This window comes from Salvia hispanica, chromosome 5 (genome assembly GCF_029641045.1).
Source record: "Salvia hispanica isolate PSC_SH4W2 chromosome 5, Shi_PSC_v1, whole genome shotgun sequence".
Lineage (NCBI taxonomy): Eukaryota > Viridiplantae > Streptophyta > Magnoliopsida > Lamiales > Lamiaceae > Salvia > Salvia hispanica.
In genome coordinates, this window is record NC_142696.1 from 30,633,059 (window position 1) to 30,650,144 (window position 17,086).

Consider the following 17,086-nt stretch of genomic DNA (forward strand, 5'->3'; position numbering starts at 1 on the left):
GGTTTTAATACCAAATAGTAATAGTTAGTTTATTGATATGCTTAGAGTAGAGTGTTTTAACTAGGTAAATAAGAAAACTAAAAACTAAACTTTACAAACAAATATAGTTGAGACAAAAAAATCCACTTGGTTTCTTATACTATTCGTTTCTATTCATTCTCTTTTCCTGGATGCGGCGTGAATATAGTACGGACTAAATAGGAGAACTCATCCTAAAAAATTAATTTATTTGGAGAAAGAGCTTAGTTAACTACATATCTCACGCCGATTATTCTCACAAATGACGTAGAAATTGAGTTCATAACATTATTTTAAAGCATAATCTCTTTCATGTAAAAGAAAAAATGATTTAAGCAAAGAAAAAGGATACTAGTAGACAATAGACTCTGGAAACAACCTCAATCCACGACTACAGACGTGGCTTAAACTTAAGCGCGCAAAATCTATCATTTTATCCGCTTAACTTAAATCTTATCTCATAAATAAAGCCAAAACACCATTCCCTTCTTTTGTTTTATTTCCATCAACCAAATATTTTGGTAAAAGATCAAACTTATTTTAACATTAGTTTAATACTATAGTATTAAGTACTAGTATTTGATCTTAATAACAGATTTTGTTTAATTCTGAAATCTAAATTAAAAGATACTACTAATCTTCATAAGATAAGTTATGTTTGATTAATAATTTTCAATTGAAATAATATAATCAATTTTAATTTAGAAAAGTGGGGCCCGCACCATCTTTGTGAGAGAGAGAGATGAGAGGTGAGGAAATTGCAGCCTTACATTGTTATTGATGTATGTGTAATATTTAACTTATATATAAGGAAAAAAATAGGATTGTGGGTTATGTGTTGTTACCTTATCCTATCTTATTCAATATCCCCTAAAAAAATTCACTAAAATTTAGTACAACTCTCTCTCGGCCTCTCGCTCTTGGCCCGGCCTACTTCCCGAGCTCACCTCTTAGAGTAACACTAAATATATGTGTTTATGTGATTATTTCCAGAATTCAATCACTTAGCTTCATTCCTTTTTCCCACCTCTGTTCCACATTGTTTCTTCTAAAAAAACATAACAATGGCTCCTAAAACCGGTAAGACTAAACCCCACAAAGCCAAAGGAGACAAGAAGAAGAAAGAAGAGAAAGGTTTGGTTATTATCCTCTTTTTTGTGTTTGTACCTATGGTAACTCCTTGGCAACATATACTAAAATATTTATTCTTGTTTTTCGTTTTTGCAGTTTTACCAGCTGTAATAGAAATAACTGTAGAGACACCAGAGGATTCACAAGTCACATTGAAGGTATGTATTCATTCCATCCATATTAATAAAACTACTTTTCTCACATTTTATTTTTGAAATATAGCCGTATTGTTTTCGTGTTTGTGGGGAGAGTGATTAAGTTATTATTTAATTCTTAATTGTAACGCTTTTTAATAAGAGTAATGATTAACGAATATATCAAGTGCACTAAGTTACCACATTTTCATCTTGATACGCGATTGCATGTGTCGGACCTTTGAGAAATATTACAATGAGATAAGTTATTAGTCGAGTTGAGATTTACTTAGTTAATAAATGAGATGAATTGTTCAGTTTTGTGGTAATAAACTAATAAGATTGAGGATTTAGACCATCTTCAACCTGCATACTCCACAAATAAGTTTTGGTGTAGAAATATTCTCCAATCATACACCAAACTCAAATTCACTTTTGGTGTTTTTTGTGAAACAACACCAAATATAGTGTTACTGCAAAAAATTTCCGAGATAAAAACTCAAAAATGGTGTAAATTTTGAGTTTGATGTAAATGGTTGGAGTAAAACTACTTTTTGGTGTGACGTATACTTAAAAATGAGTTTGAGTTTGGTGTAAATGGTTGGAGATGGTCTTAATACTCTCTTTGTCCGTGAATAGGAGTCCTATTTTTTTTATTTCAGACCGTTTGTGAATAGGACTATCGGTTCATTTATACTATAAATGGTACTCCCACGTCCCCGAAAGTTTGTCACATTCTTTTATGTACTCATTTTATAAAAATAATAGTAATAAATAGTTAGAGTGAGGAAAGTTTAAAGTAAGAGAGAGGATAATTTAGTTAAGGCTTTTCTCTACATTATTATCTCTCTTATTTCACCCTCCCTTGACTTTAACTATTTATTATTATTTTTACAAAACAAGTGCAAAAAATAATGTGACAAACTTTTAGGGACAGATGGAGTAATAAGCTCCACAATCCACTAATTCATTTCGCTCACATTTTATTTAAAACTAATACTCTTTTCTCATAGAAATAAGTCATTTAGGGTTGACACGTCTTTTAATGCATAATTAGTAAAGTAAAAGAAAACGGAGAAAAATTGTCATAAATGAATATGAACTATTTGTATGGAATGAAGGGAGTATGTATATACAAGTGAGACTCATATACCACTAACTTTTTTCCCCCCAATTTTTTCAACATTTCTTAAAATCCGTACCGGAAGAAATGTGACTCCTATTCGCGGATGGAAGGAATATATACGATAAATAAAATAAATATTTAAACTTTATATTTGGTAATTTGTATTTAAATTTAAATTTTACCCGTAATAAAATACTGGTGAAAAAATTTGAGGATAATAAAATAATTTAAATTAGTTATCATGATTAATTCTCAATGTATGTTAATTAACCCAAAAGGGTAGTGGAAATAATGTTAGTGGCGAGTGGGGTCCACATTATTGTAATGATATAAATTGTTAATGATAATGGTATAAGTTGTAAATAAAATGATATGTAGGGATAATATGTTGTTTGAATTTTCCAAAATTAGAAAGTTCATACTTTTCAGGGACAGACAAAAAAGAAAATAGTTCATACTCTTTGAGGACGTAATATTATCATTGCAAACCATAGCTACATAAGATCCTAAGCATCGTTTGGTAACTATGTTATGTTTCGACTAGACATGATACAAATAATGATAGTTATTATAATTTCGATTACTTAATGTATCTTAATTGGGTGTTTGACTATCCTATTTAGATTTTTGGTACAATAAGTTAAGATAAAAATTAGGGCTGTCAAAATTATCTTTATTAATTTAACTTAATGATTAAACCATCCTCATGTTGCCTTAATTTTGGATGATTTGACGATTTGTTGACAATGAAAAATACCCATGCATACCATTGTTTATTACATTAAATGTTAAAAATGACCGTGCTTCATAATAAATTTGTTAATTTTATTTTTTATTTTATGATTTTATGCATATGAAAAATATTCAAGCATACTATTTCTTAATTATTATATAAAAAATGCTAAAAATGGGACATTAAATAAATATGATCGTAACTAAATTTGTTACTTTTATTTTTATAAAATATTTTATGTATATTAAAAATACACAAGCATATTAGTATTATAGTTAGCATTTCTCATCGTACATTAATTATATGAATAATTTTATAGTTGAGTTCTTGTTTTATTATATTATTGCACATCATTAATTACAATAATTATTACTCCCTCCATTTTTAAATATAGCAACTATTTCTATTTTGGATTGTTCCTTAAAAATAGAAACTTTAGAATTTTTCTATTTTAGGATATGGACCTTACAATCCACTAACTCTATTTTCACTACTTTTTTTCTTCCTCTCTTACTTTACTCATTTTTCTTTTCCTCTATCTTACTTTACCAAATTTTCTCACTTACTTTACCAATTGTGTATTAAAACCTATGCCGTTTCAAATGTTTCTATTTTTCGAATACGGGGAGAGTATTTGTTCTATTAAAATATAATTAAAGTATGTATGTGTGTAACCATAGTAGTGTATAGATATATATGGATAAAATTGATAGGTAAAATTGTATTTTTCTAAAACTAACTAGGTAGACCGTAGACTAGATTTGTACCTTAGGCAAATGGATGGTTACATAACTGCTTGAAACGCAGGTTTTTGAGTGGGCTTCATCCGGGCCGGATACAAAACACCATACAGATTTGTAATATTCTAGCTACTAAACACACAGCTAAACCCCAGATAAATCATAGTTATTTAGCTGTAACGCAGCTATCAAACAGTGCCTAAAGGTCTTAGTTGAAATAAATATGTGTGGGATTTACTTTTTTATATTGGTTTCACGTAGAATGTAAGTGAAATGAGTTAGTGGAATATGAGACCTATTTACCATTTATAATAAAAGTAAAATGTGACTCTTATTATAAGACATACCAAAATAGCAAAATGTGACTCTTATTATGGACAAATAGAATACTAAATTTTCTCGCACATACATTTAATTGAGTCATTCACAAATCAATGCATGAACGTGGGAAATATATATCGTTACTATCTGATTTGGCATGTTTAGAGAATAAATAATTATTTTGTCCGTCTTATTTAAGATATCTACATTGTTTTAAATTTATCAAAACTATGATATTTTCTTTTCGGATTTAGAACAAAATTAATCTCTTCATTTCAATCACCTATAAATTATGAAGTTTTTGTTACATTCATATATGAGAAAATTCGATCACCTACGGGAAATATATTGTAGATGTTTTTTCAAATGAAATTATTTTCTTTGTGAATAGACAACATCGTTTAACTCACTAACATTGAATTTTATGTATATTTTCACGATTGTCATATCATATAAATTCATTAAACTTTCCACGAGAGATAATTATGAATAAATCCAAACTTTATATTTTTTCAATTAATTTTTAAAATTGCGGAATGACATAGAATTTGATAAAATTTTAGTAATATAATTTTCTGGCAACTTTACCTAAGTCTATAGTCTACATACCTCATGTGACAATTTTTGTATGCAAACTTGACAATGACGTGATGCCATTGAATTACAGGGAATATCAACGGATAGGATTTTAGACGTCAGGAAACTATTGGCTGTCCATGTTGACACGTGTCACTTGACCAATTACTCTCTGTCCCACGAGGTATCTATCATTTCTGTAAGAATAAAATTTAATTATCGAAATTTTTGGCAAATTTATTATTTTACACGAACAAAAAAATCTAAAAATATAAGTATTAATTTTTTAATTAATTTTGATTTTACAATCCCAACATTGTTAATTATGTTTCGATTTAAATATGAAGATAATGAAATATCTCAAAGTCAATGGCATTTCATAACATAACATAAAATGAAATATCTTTTTTTAAGGACATAAAATGAAATATCTAAAAATGTTATCATTATTATACTAATATTATTATTAAATTTTGAGTGAACTACAAAAATAATCCCTAGACTATGCGTTTATCTCGCCAATGAACCCTGAAATTTAAAAATATCCCCAGACAACCCTGGACTAAGCGTTTATCTCGAAAATGGTCTTTTTTCACTGTTTCGTGACGAAAATACCCTTTTGGAAGGTTTTGGGGGTTTGGGCAATTTGGTCTTTTTACATGTTAAATCTGATATTATATCAGTGATGTACTAAATTTGATATTATTTTAAAATTATCATTCTTCTTCCCTTTTTTCATCCTTCACTTTGTTTCTTTATTTCAATATTAGATTTAATTTTATAAAATTAAATTTTAAATTTTAATTTTTAAATATCAATAAATTTTTTTAATTATTAAAATTACTATTAAATAACAAATTAATAGTTTTAATCAATATTTGATAGTGTCTAATATTTAATCAATAAGGTACGATGACGCCTTAGTTTTAATCAATATTTAATAGTTTTAATCATAAATAGATCATATAACACGATTTATTCCGAAATAAATATGCATCTAATGCATAGGAGAATTTGACTAAAAATATTATGAAGTTGACTAAAAATTTGATACTACTAAAAATTTGATATAGGAGAATTTTTGTTGAAATTTTCTAGTTAATTTTGATTGTTTTCAAATTAATAAACGATATTTATATTAGTGTTACATTAGATGCATATTTATTTCGGAATAAATCGTGTTATATGATCTATTTATGATTAAAACTAAGGTGTCATTGTACCTTATTGATTAAATATTAGACACTATCAAATATTGATTAAAACTATTAATTTGTTATTTAATAGTAATTTTAATAATTAAAAATATTTATTGACATTTAAAAATTGAAATTTAAAATTTAATTTTAAAGATTAAATCTAATATTGAAATAAAGAAACAAAGTGAAGGATGACAAAAGGGAAGAAGAATAATAATTTTGAAATAATATCAGATTTAGTACATCACTGAAATAATATCAAATTTAAAATATAAAAAGACCAAATTGCCCAAACTCCCCAAAACCTCCCAAAAGGGTATTTTCGTCACGAAACAGTGAAAAATGATCATTTTCGAGATAAACGCTTAGTCCAAGATTGTCTGGGGATATTTTTAAAGTCCAGAGTTCATTGGCGAGATAAACGCATAATCTAGGGACTAATTTTATAGTTCACTCTTAAATTTTATACGTAATTGCGTTTTTTTAGTCTTCTAATGTTCAAAATTGTTATTAAATAATCGATATTATGTGCAAACAAATATTTATACAAATTTTTTTAGTCTTCTAAAATGTTCAAAATTGTTATTAAATAATCGATATCATATGCAAACAAATATTTATACAAATGCCTTATAATCATACCAAACTATGGAAAATAATCTTCTCAAAATTTCATACTCTAGAAATTGAAAAAATACATCTTCAACCAATAAATTTGTACGTGTGCAAGGAATACGATATTATTATAGTACATCATATATTACTAAAAAAATATAATAACCTAATCATAATAATTTTTATCTATATTTTGGTGGGAGCAGGTTCGTGGTGCAAAATTAAACGATTCAGTGGAGATTGTAGCTCTCAAGCCATATTACCTAACTATCGTCGAAGGTATATTATATCACTATGTGTGTACGTTTTAAACATACAATTTTCCTTTGACCATACTTTATAAGATAAGATAATAAACAAATTTAAAATAATAAATTAGCTTTTGATTTTGTAATTTGTTAGATTAAAAATAACAAGTTGATTCGGTGCAGAGGAGTACACAGAGCGGTATGCTGTGGATCATATTAGACGGCTCTTAGATATTGTGGCGTGCACTACCCATTTCAGCGGTTCACTCACTTCTCCAAAAACCGGAACTAAAGAACCCGGTTCTCTTGACTCGAATTCCGGTTCCCACAATGCAGCTCCGAAACCCAAATCTGCCGTTTCGACCACGCCGGAGGTTTCGGATGCGGCGGCGAAGGGAGAAACCGCGGCGTCAGTGATGTACCCTCCGCCAAGGGTGGGGCAGTTCTACGACTTCTTCTCGTTCTCTCACCTCACTCCACCGATTCAATGTGAGCTCGTCGTGTTCGAGTATTCAATTCTCATAATTCCATTGTTTTGATTTCCAGAAATGTTTTGTTTGTATAATTTCCAGAAATTTATGTGAACAAATTGAGCATCTCTACTACTAGTATTCATTGCTTACCAATAAATCCTCAATGTTGCAGATATTAGGAGATCAAATCGACCGTTTGTTGAGGAGAAAACAGAGGAGGATTTATTTCAAATTGATGTTAGCATCTGCAACTAGTTGCTCATAGTGATTTTGTTTAATTTTTTTCTTATGAACTAGTGCTATTTTTCCTATCAATTTTTGAATTCAGGTACGGATTTCCACCGGGAAGGCCACAACAATAGTTGCCTCTCGAAAAGGTTTTTATCCGGCTGGAAAGCGTAATCTTGTAAGCCACTCATTAGCTGGTCTTCTGAAGCAGATAAGCAGAGTTTTTGATTCTGTAAGTGAGGACAAAATGTTATCCTTTTGAGCTTCTCCTCATCTTGAAATACTGTAATTCAAGTATGTCTGCATCTGATAATTCTCTCAAGTTCGTCTACTTCTGTTTTATCCATTTGGTTCAGGCATTTAAGGCTCTTATGAAAGCTTTCACCGAGCACAACAGAGTGAGTGATTTAGAATTTGAAAATCTAAAATGAATTTGGCACATATGAATAATCTTATCTGTAATCTCTCAGTTTGGGAATCTTCCATATGGTTTTCGAGCAAACACTTGGTTAGTACCCTCTCTTGTTAGTGAGAACCCCTCTGTGTTCCCTCCACTTCCTATTGAAGATGAGAGTTGGGGAGGAAGTGGAGGCGGACAAGGAAGAGATGGGAAGCACGAGCATAGGCTGTGGGCAAAGGACCTCGCTATCTTGGCAGCAATGCCGTGTAAAACTCCAGAGGAGCGCCAACTAAGAGATAGGAAAGCCTTTCTTGTTCACAGTCTACTTGTTGATGTTTCGGTTTTCAGAGCTGTTGCTGCAATAAAGCAGCTAATAGACAAGAATCAGCAGTCTGCAAGCAATTCTGGTTCACCAATTTTACACGAGGAAAGAATTGGAGACCTACTCATTAGCGTCACAAAAGATCCCCCAGATGGAAGCACCAAGTTGGATAGCAAAAATGATGGGAGCAAGGTTCTTGGAGTCACACACGAAGAAGTAACCCAAAGAAACTTGCTGAAAGGCATAACTGCAGATGAAAATGCAACAGTACATGTTCGTATTAGTAACCATTAATCTCTCTCTTCTAATTTCCAGCAATGCCCGAAGTTATTTTCTTATGGTGAGATCACTGGTTTATACAGGATACTTCTACTTTAGGTGTTGTCGTTGTTAGGCACTGTGGGCACACAGCCATTGTTAAAGTGACAGCGGAGGTAAATTGGAACGGCAAAGCCATTCCTCAGGATGTTAACATTGAAGACCATCCTGAAGGAGGAGCCAATGCATTAAATATTAATAGGTCAGTAGAGATAGCTCTACTTGATGTTTGTTATTTTTTAGATTCTTCTACCTTTGGAAAGACTATTCATCCTGTTCAAATTCTATATGCGTGAAAAAACTTAGTTACTATTGCTACAAAAATACCATGACAGAGTTATGTGATCCTGGACTAATGAATCAGTATTTTTTTTTTATTTCCAGCTTAAGAATGCTGTTGCACAAAGCCACGCCCCAATCACCCAACACAGTTCAAAGAGTTCCAAGTGCTAATATGGAGGAATTAGGCTCCAGTTGGCCTTTGGTAGCGCAGGTGCTTACCAAAAGTTTAAAGACACTTCAGGAAGATGATTCAACTCTTAATAAGTCGATTAGATGGGAGCTTGGTGCATGTTGGGTGCACCACTTGCAAAATCAGGCTTCAGGTAAAGATGAGCCTAAAAAGAATGAAGAGGTTAAAGTTGAGCCAGCTGTCAAGGGTCTTGGAAAGAATGCTGGATTGCTGAAGGATATAAAAAAGAAGTCAGACAATAAAATAAATAAATCTGACCCAAACAAGGAAGTTTCTGCTGATTACAATGTTGATGCAGACAAGGACTTTGGAAAAGCAGACAAGGAGATTATGTGGAAAAATTTGCTTCCCGAATCATCATATGTGCGCCTTAAAGAATCAGAAACTGGTCTTCACCTCAAGGTCACCTTTATGCTTTTGTAATAAATTACTTCCCCCATCCCGCTATAAGTGGCACATATACCTTATTGGGCTGTCCCATTATATGTTGCCTAGTCCAAAAAACAGAAGTTTGTAAACACAAAAAGTTTAGTCGTCTTTAATGGACTCTACCACTTTATACACAGAACACAACTTTCTTAATCTACATGCCCAATTCATATAGGCCGCTGATAGTGGGACGGAGGGTATATATTTTATGCTGTGCTAGTATTTCGGTGTACATCTCTCAAGAGGTGTTCTGGTAAATTCGTAGTCTAGGGAGGGTCTTTTGGAATTGTAACAAAATTACAAAATGAAACAAAACCTTTCCATTTATAGATAGTGGCAAAGTTAAACACATAATCTCTCTGGAAAATTGATGCTTGCAGTCACCTGAAGAGTTGATTGGGATGGCACACAAATACTATGCTGAAACCGCCCTTCCAAAATTGGTAACTCTCTTATTCAGGAGATATCTTTAACAGGAAGTTGAACCTCTGAAATGATCTTTATTATTTTCTTCCATATTCTTCTGACAGGTTACTGATTTCGGGTCACTCGAGCTTTCACCGGTTGATGGTAGGACGCTGACAGATTTCATGCACACTAGGGGTTTGCGGATGTGCTCCTTGGGCCGTGTGGTAATTTCATTTAGTGTTCTTATTTATATGTAGTTTATGACCTGACAGATTTCATACCTGTCAAACCATGGTATATATTAATTGGTTCCAATGTCACATGCATCAATCTATCTAGTTCATTTATGTTATGAATTGATAATAATTTTCCTTTAAACTTCTCAAATGCTATGTTCAGGCTTAAAACGATCTCTTTGCTCCACTGTTTGCTTTTTGTCTGTCTCACATTATGCGTTATTGTTAACCATTGAGTTCCTCTCAAACTTATTTCCTTTGTGAATCATCCTTATTAGGTCGAACTAGCAGACAAGCTCCCTCATGTTCAGTCCCTTTGTATTCACGAGATGGTTGTTCGAGCTTATAAGCATATCCTACAGGCTGTTATAGCAGCAGTTGATGATATTGCTAATATGGCTTCATCAATTGCTTCTTGTCTGAATTTGTTGCTGGGAACACCTGCCACACAAAATGGTGAGGCAGAAGTAAATAGTGCTGATGAATTGAAATGGAAGTGGGTCGAGACATTCCTTTTCAAGAGGTTTGGCTGGCAATGGAAGGATGTGACACGCAATGATATACGAAAGTTTGCCATTCTTCGTGGTCTCTGCCACAAGGTACGCAAATTTAGACTGCTGTTAGGTAAGAACACAGCTTTACTAATTTATCTCTTTCCAGGTTGGGCTTGAACTTGTTCCGAGAGACTATGATATGGATTCTCCCTTCCCATTCAAGAAATCCGATATAATTAGCTTGGTGCCTATTTATAAAGTATGCTGTTCGTGATCATTTTAAAATATTGAAAATTTTCCTTCAGTGGATGTTTCAAGTTGTTCTCATAGCATTTGTCTTCCAACAGCATGTTGCTTGCTCATCTGCCGATGGACGTACACTTTTGGAATCATCCAAGACTTCCTTGGACAAGGGAAAATTGGAGGATGCTGTTAATTATGGAACAAAGGTCAGTTAATAACCTGATATGTTCCCCACCCTTCGAGAGGCTTTAAATAATGTTAAAACTATGCACAGGAATGAGATAAAAGAGTATGATGAACATATATTTAATCTTTTGAAGGCACTCGCGAAACTGGTTTCTGTCTGTGGTCCTTATCATCGCATGACAGCAGGGGCATATAGTCTGTTGGCTGTGGTGCTCTATCACACTGGGGATTTTAATCAGGTATGAGGATACAAATTCAATCTACAAAAAATCAAGAGTCCTTGTTTAGCCTTCAAATCATAATACTGTTTTAACAGTCTATGTAAAATGTTAAGCCAAGCATGAAATGTCACATAAAAGGGGCATGTTTCACTGCCTTCTCCATTACAAATTAGCAGCTCAAAAAAAACTCCACCCATTCTTTTGCTGAACTATATTGCGTGCTTTGTCTCTTAATTTTAAAAAAATTTTGTAAATAAACTTCTGATCTGATTGTTTTATCATATGATAATATAAATATAGGCTACCATTTACCAGCAAAAAGCTTTAGATATCAACGAGAGAGAACTTGGTCTGGATCATCCAGACACAATGAAGAGCTATGGAGATTTAGCTGTCTTCTACTATAGACTCCAACACACTGAGCTGGCACTGAAGTAAGTAAAGATATTCCCTGTATCTTTTCACTCTGGGCTTTCTACATGTACGCCTAAAATATCACCATAAATTGGAACAATGGAAGATTCAAGCATCGAATAGCTAAAACCTTGATTTTCTGGATATCCTTAATCAGTTCTTCTGATCGGAGAGGATCTTTTTTTTTTCTTTTTTTTTTTCCCAGATATGTCAACCGTGCATTGTATCTCCTGCATCTAACTTGCGGCCCTTCCCACCCAAATACTGCTGCCACCTATATTAACGTCGCTATGATGGAAGAAGGTCTGGGGAATGTCCATGTTGCTCTTAGATATCTCCATGAGGCTCTCAAGTGTAACCAAAGACTTCTAGGAGCTGATCATATACAAGTAATAGACCTTCATTATAGAGCTCTTCCAGTAACTGTTTCTGAATGGCAATGCCTAAAAGGCATAAGTTTCCTTTTACTGAATGATGTGCTTCTTTTCCAGACAGCGGCCAGTTATCATGCTATTGCTATTGCTCTCTCATTGATGGAAGCATATTCTCTGAGTGTTCAGCACGAACAGACTACTCTTCAGATACTGCAGGCTAAACTAGGATCAGAAGATCTACGTACACAGGTAATGCGTATGCCTGATGATTAAAGAGTGACTTTGGAGGTGCCCCACTTACTTACCTTGTTTGAAATATCTACAGGATGCTGCTGCATGGTTGGAATATTTTGAGTCCAAGGCACTGGAGCAGCAAGAAGCTGCACGCAATGGCACTCCAAAACCAGACGCCTCCATCTCTAGCAAAGGCCATTTGAGGTTGGAATCCATTATACTTATTTTGTAAATTCAAATATACTTGCTTTCTTGTCTTACCTTCCTAAGACAAATAGTTAATGGCGGTTTAGTCTCTCAGTACAGATGAATGAAAATATTTGTTCAGTAGTCTACATTTATTCAAACAGCTGATTTGAAACACTTTTCGTCTTCATCTTTGAAATCAGTGTTTCGGACCTATTGGACTACATAACCCCTGATGCAGAGATGAAAGCTAGAGAAGCCCTAAAGAAGCAAGCTCGTGCCAAGGTTGAAATCATGTTTCTAAAATATTTTGTTGTTTTCTGTTTTCCTGATGCATTCCCTGACCAAGAAACTATTATACAGCTCAAGGGAAAAGTTAGTCCAAACTCGGAAACTGCAATGGATGAATATCAAAAGTGTGAGTTCACATTGAAAAGTGAACCTGTGGCCGAGAACTCCAGTGATAAAGAAAATAGATCTGGAGTGGAAAACAAATCTGAGCCTCAGTTTTTGGACATGATTAAAAATACGGATTCATTTGTAGGAGAGAAAACATTGTTGGACCAAAATGAAAATGTTGAAAAGGACGATATCTCGGAAGAAGGATGGCAAGAGGCTAAGGGGCGGTCTCTTATGGGACGCAAGCCCTCTGCTTCCAAGAGGCCAAGCCTTGCAAAATTGAACACCAACTTTTTGGTTTCTTCTCATCCATCTAAGTCTAGAGGTAAGCCAAATAGTTTCAGCTCTCCTAGAACAAGTCCAAATGAAAGCGCAGCTTCATCTGGCCCGGTTCCACAGGGTCCTAAAAAGTTTGTCAAGAGTGCTAGCCTCAAGATGAAGCCCAACGGTCCTTCTTCACCAGCTAGTGCCAAAGAGAAATTGACTGACACAAAATCAGCTCCTAATAGTCCTATCCTAGGTTTTGATGAAGTTGCTAAAGCTTCTATTGTTAGTTCAAGTGTTCATGCTGCTGGAAAGCTTTTCTCGTACAAAGAGGTAGCTTTAGCTCCACCAGGTACTATTGTAAAGGCTATTGTGGAGAAGAAATCTGGGGAGAGCTGTGCAGAAAATCTGATGGCGATCAAGGAGACGAGTAGCTTTGATACGACATTATCCACATCAAAGAAAGTGGAGGCTGATCAAATTCAAAAACTGGTGGTAAAAGAGATGAATGGAACTAGGAAGGAGCAACATGCGACTAAAGGTGCTTTTGAAAATTCAAAAGATAATGTAAATGGTAGTGAACTAGAAACGACAGTTGAAACAATGGAAGCTGACAATGGGCTCAAACCAAGCTCAGGAGCTGTGGCTTCTGCTTCCTCTGTGAGTCTAAGTTCTACTGCTTCCAAAAAAGAAGCATCAGAAACTCAATTTGTGCCCGATCTTGGATCTCCATCAGACCCTACGGACACTACCACTCAGTTGGTGGAGAATGATGCCTCTGGTTTGAAGGAAAAGATGGAGGAAGAAAACAAGGCTAGTTCGTGTAAGGAAAGTGAAAGTGTAGGTTTGCTGACGGATGAGGAAGGGAACCAAGCTAATGGAAGTGGCGCTTTGTCGCCCACTGAAGCTGAAAAGCAAGTCGATACAGAGATTGGAAAGGAAACATCCAAGAAACTATCTGCTGCAGCTCCTCCATACACTCCGTCGATGGTTCCAGTTTTTGGATCTATAACACTGCCTGGCTATACAGAGCATGGTGGAATATTGCCACCTCCAGTGAATATAGCACCAGTGCTTACAGTTAACCCTGCCCGTAGGTCGCCGCATCAATCTGCTACTGCTAGAGTTCCATATGGTCCACGCCTCTCAGGTGGCTATAACAGATCTGGCAGCCGTGTCCCGCGGAATAGGCCTGCTTTCCAGATTGCTGAAAACAACGGGGACCCAAATCATTTCAACGCTCCAAGAATAATGAATCCACACGCGAATGAATTTGTACCTGGCCAATCATGGGTTACAAGTGGCTATCCAGTTGCTCCCAATGGTTATATTGCCACACAAAATGGCATTCCTTTTACCTCACATGAGTATCCTATATCACCAAATGGAGTGGGAATGTTACATGATGGCTTCCCACCATTACCAAATGGTATGCCTGAAACTCAAGATGGACTCCCAGTACCTTCAGAAGATCCAACAGAGTCTCCCGCAGAAGAGAATACTGAAGTTGATGAAGAAGTGAGTCATCATGCCATGGCAGAGGGGAATGTACCTGAATCATCGACAGACTCAACTATAATCCCCTTGGAAACAACTGAAAATATTGATGAAAAAACTCATTCTGAACAGACAGTAAAGAATAATGATTGTCAACATGGAGGAGAGTGTACTGACGCAGATGCAGATTCTCCTAATGCCATTCCTCCAGCTGGTAAGAGCACTGACATTGGTGGATGTAGAAAGAAAGACAATCAAATCTTGGGGTGAATACAAATATGGAGAAGCAGATGCTACTGAGTTCACTGAGTATATATTTTTGTAGGCAAGTCTCTTAATCGGGGAATGTTTCTTTCCTCTTGGTGAAAGTTCTGTATGAAACCAGAATTGTTCTAGCTCGTTTGGTGAAAAGTCATCAAGTCAGGCAAAGCAACAGAGATTTTTGATCTTCAAGAACTGATGCAGCAATTTGCCGACAGCTCAAATACTTCACTACGCAGTTGGAATCGACAGGAACTGCTTTGTACCTGCTGATCGGTTCAATACGCGCTAACTTGTGCCGTTTTGTGATAGTCAAGTTTTGACGTGACACTAAATCCTCTGTAATAAATGGACATAGATTCCTATTCTGCTCATTTTTCAGATACGTTTATATGTGAGTAAGCTTAAATAACAGGCGACTTTTTCTGCTGAATATCTATTTACTTTTGAAGAGCCATTAATTGACTAATGTTACACTGAGTGGCTCATCATTCTCATTTGCCTATATCTAACATGTAGAAAAACTAAACCAGAGAAGAAGCAAGAATCTCAGGGCGGCAAGCTGCGCCGCCAGTCCATGATCATGAGGCTGGCAGCGCAGTGAGCAAGCGCAGCAGCGACGACAAAAACATGGAAGATCTGATGACTATGGCCAACAATATCAAACGCACCGGGCTTCCATCTCTCAGGAACCCGAGTGATGTAGATAAGGGCTCCAGCTCCGTACATGAGCCACATGACGACCTCGTACATGAGGGACACGCGTATCTGCGGCTGATCCCAGTGGAGGATCACAGCGTGGGTGGCTGGGACCACACCCGAGAACCCCATGCAGAGGAAGAGGGTAGCCCTGAAAGACCTGGTGCGGCCAGTCGCTAGCGAGGGGGCGAGCAGGGTCACAACTACAGCAGCGCCAAGTAAGGTGACCGTGGAGAGGTAGAAGAAGCGCCAGTATGGTTGGTCTGCGAAGATGTAGAAGATTGGGGTGAAGAAGGAGCAGACTATCATGATGGAGATGCCCGTGTAGTCGAGCCGCCAGAAGAAGTAGTGGAAGCGCCGGGAATGGCAGCCGAAGAGGTGGGAAACTGAGCTGAAAATCAAGCAGATCATTGCTCCACTCAAGAAAATCAGCCATGGCCATATAGGAACTGAAGTAGCATGCTCTTCTTGTGTATGCAAGCTTCCTAATCCAGCTACCTTTCCTATGTAGGAATCCTGCAACAACCAAATATTTTTCTTCAAATACATTCTTCAGAGAGAATCAAGAGAGAGATTCAAGAGAGAGCTGACAGTTATCATTGACAACCATCCATCACTTCCGCTCCCGAAGAAGACCGCCATAACATTTCCGAGGCTCGTTTTTTCGTTCAAACTCATTATCATCATCTTTGAGAACATCATAAATCCGACTAAATGCCTGCGAGTGTCATTTTCCCAAACGTGTGAATCAACCGATACGATACATAATTTACGAAATCAACAACAAAAATGGAAGAAGCACAGACGTCCAAATGTTGAGGGATTCATTGTGCAGAGAGAAAATGCTGAGAGCAACATCTTTCAACTGCCATTCGCATCTGTAATAATTCCGGATGAATTCGTTATCCTTCATGTACTCGGGCAGCTCCTCGAAATTGATCAATGCCGCATCACAATTCGCGACCACCTTCCGCCTCTTGTAACAGTCGCAAGCCGCTGAAAATTGCTTCGGCAAAATCGTCATCACGCAATTTCTAGCTCACTACGCAATCGTCATTACTGTCACGATCAATCGATCTACACCGGAAAAAGGAAACACGAGCTCTCTCTTTCCCGGTGAGATCTTCACCGAGGATATTTGTCGCCATCTGCAATCATGCGGATGCGTATTTATACACACTTTGTGTATAGCTATATATAGGCGTCCTTATAAATAGCAAATAAGCTGCCACCCTACATTCCTTCTCTTGCAGTTATAACCGCTTCTCTATCATTCTCAGCATAAACAAAGTTAATATAACTCTCCTTCTCAACTCAACAAGGAAACTACTTTTATATCTACTACATCATTCAACTCAGTACTTGTTTGATTCCTACAACTATCAGAGGATGATGTTACAAATCTTACTTTTTGATTCTAGCTCAACGTGAACTTCTAAATTTTCTAATTTAACAATAATTATATGAAAAATTTTAACTTGATCCTA

At 35.5% G+C, this 17,086-nt stretch overlaps 2 protein-coding genes across 2 annotated transcripts; one reads left to right on the plus strand and one right to left on the minus strand.

Moving 5' to 3' along the window:
• Window positions 1-855: 855 nt before the first annotated feature.
• Window positions 856-15,333, plus strand: LOC125191099 (protein REDUCED CHLOROPLAST COVERAGE 2-like). The gene is made up of 23 exons (XM_048088560.2): window positions 856-1,152; window positions 1,246-1,307; window positions 4,871-4,963; window positions 6,800-6,872; window positions 7,025-7,330; window positions 7,487-7,551; window positions 7,643-7,774; window positions 7,899-7,940; window positions 8,013-8,537; window positions 8,627-8,784; window positions 8,967-9,456; window positions 9,864-9,926; window positions 10,014-10,115; window positions 10,406-10,726; window positions 10,788-10,880; window positions 10,969-11,070; window positions 11,185-11,289; window positions 11,572-11,705; window positions 11,891-12,074; window positions 12,177-12,308; window positions 12,385-12,497; window positions 12,683-12,764; window positions 12,843-15,333. Exons 1-23 carry the CDS (start codon window positions 1,083-1,085, stop codon window positions 14,907-14,909), a joined length of 5,514 nt encoding a protein of 1,837 aa, XP_047944517.1. The 5' UTR covers window positions 856-1,082; the 3' UTR covers window positions 14,910-15,333.
• Window positions 13,922-16,737, minus strand: LOC125191100 (heptahelical transmembrane protein 2-like). Its single transcript, XM_048088561.2, has 3 exons — window positions 16,406-16,737; window positions 16,191-16,317; window positions 13,922-16,115 (listed from the first exon to the last, which is right to left on the minus strand). Exons 1-3 carry the CDS (start codon window positions 16,621-16,623, stop codon window positions 15,450-15,452), a joined length of 1,011 nt encoding a protein of 336 aa, XP_047944518.1. The 5' UTR covers window positions 16,624-16,737; the 3' UTR covers window positions 13,922-15,449.
• Between the last annotated feature and the right edge of the window lie 349 nt (window positions 16,738-17,086).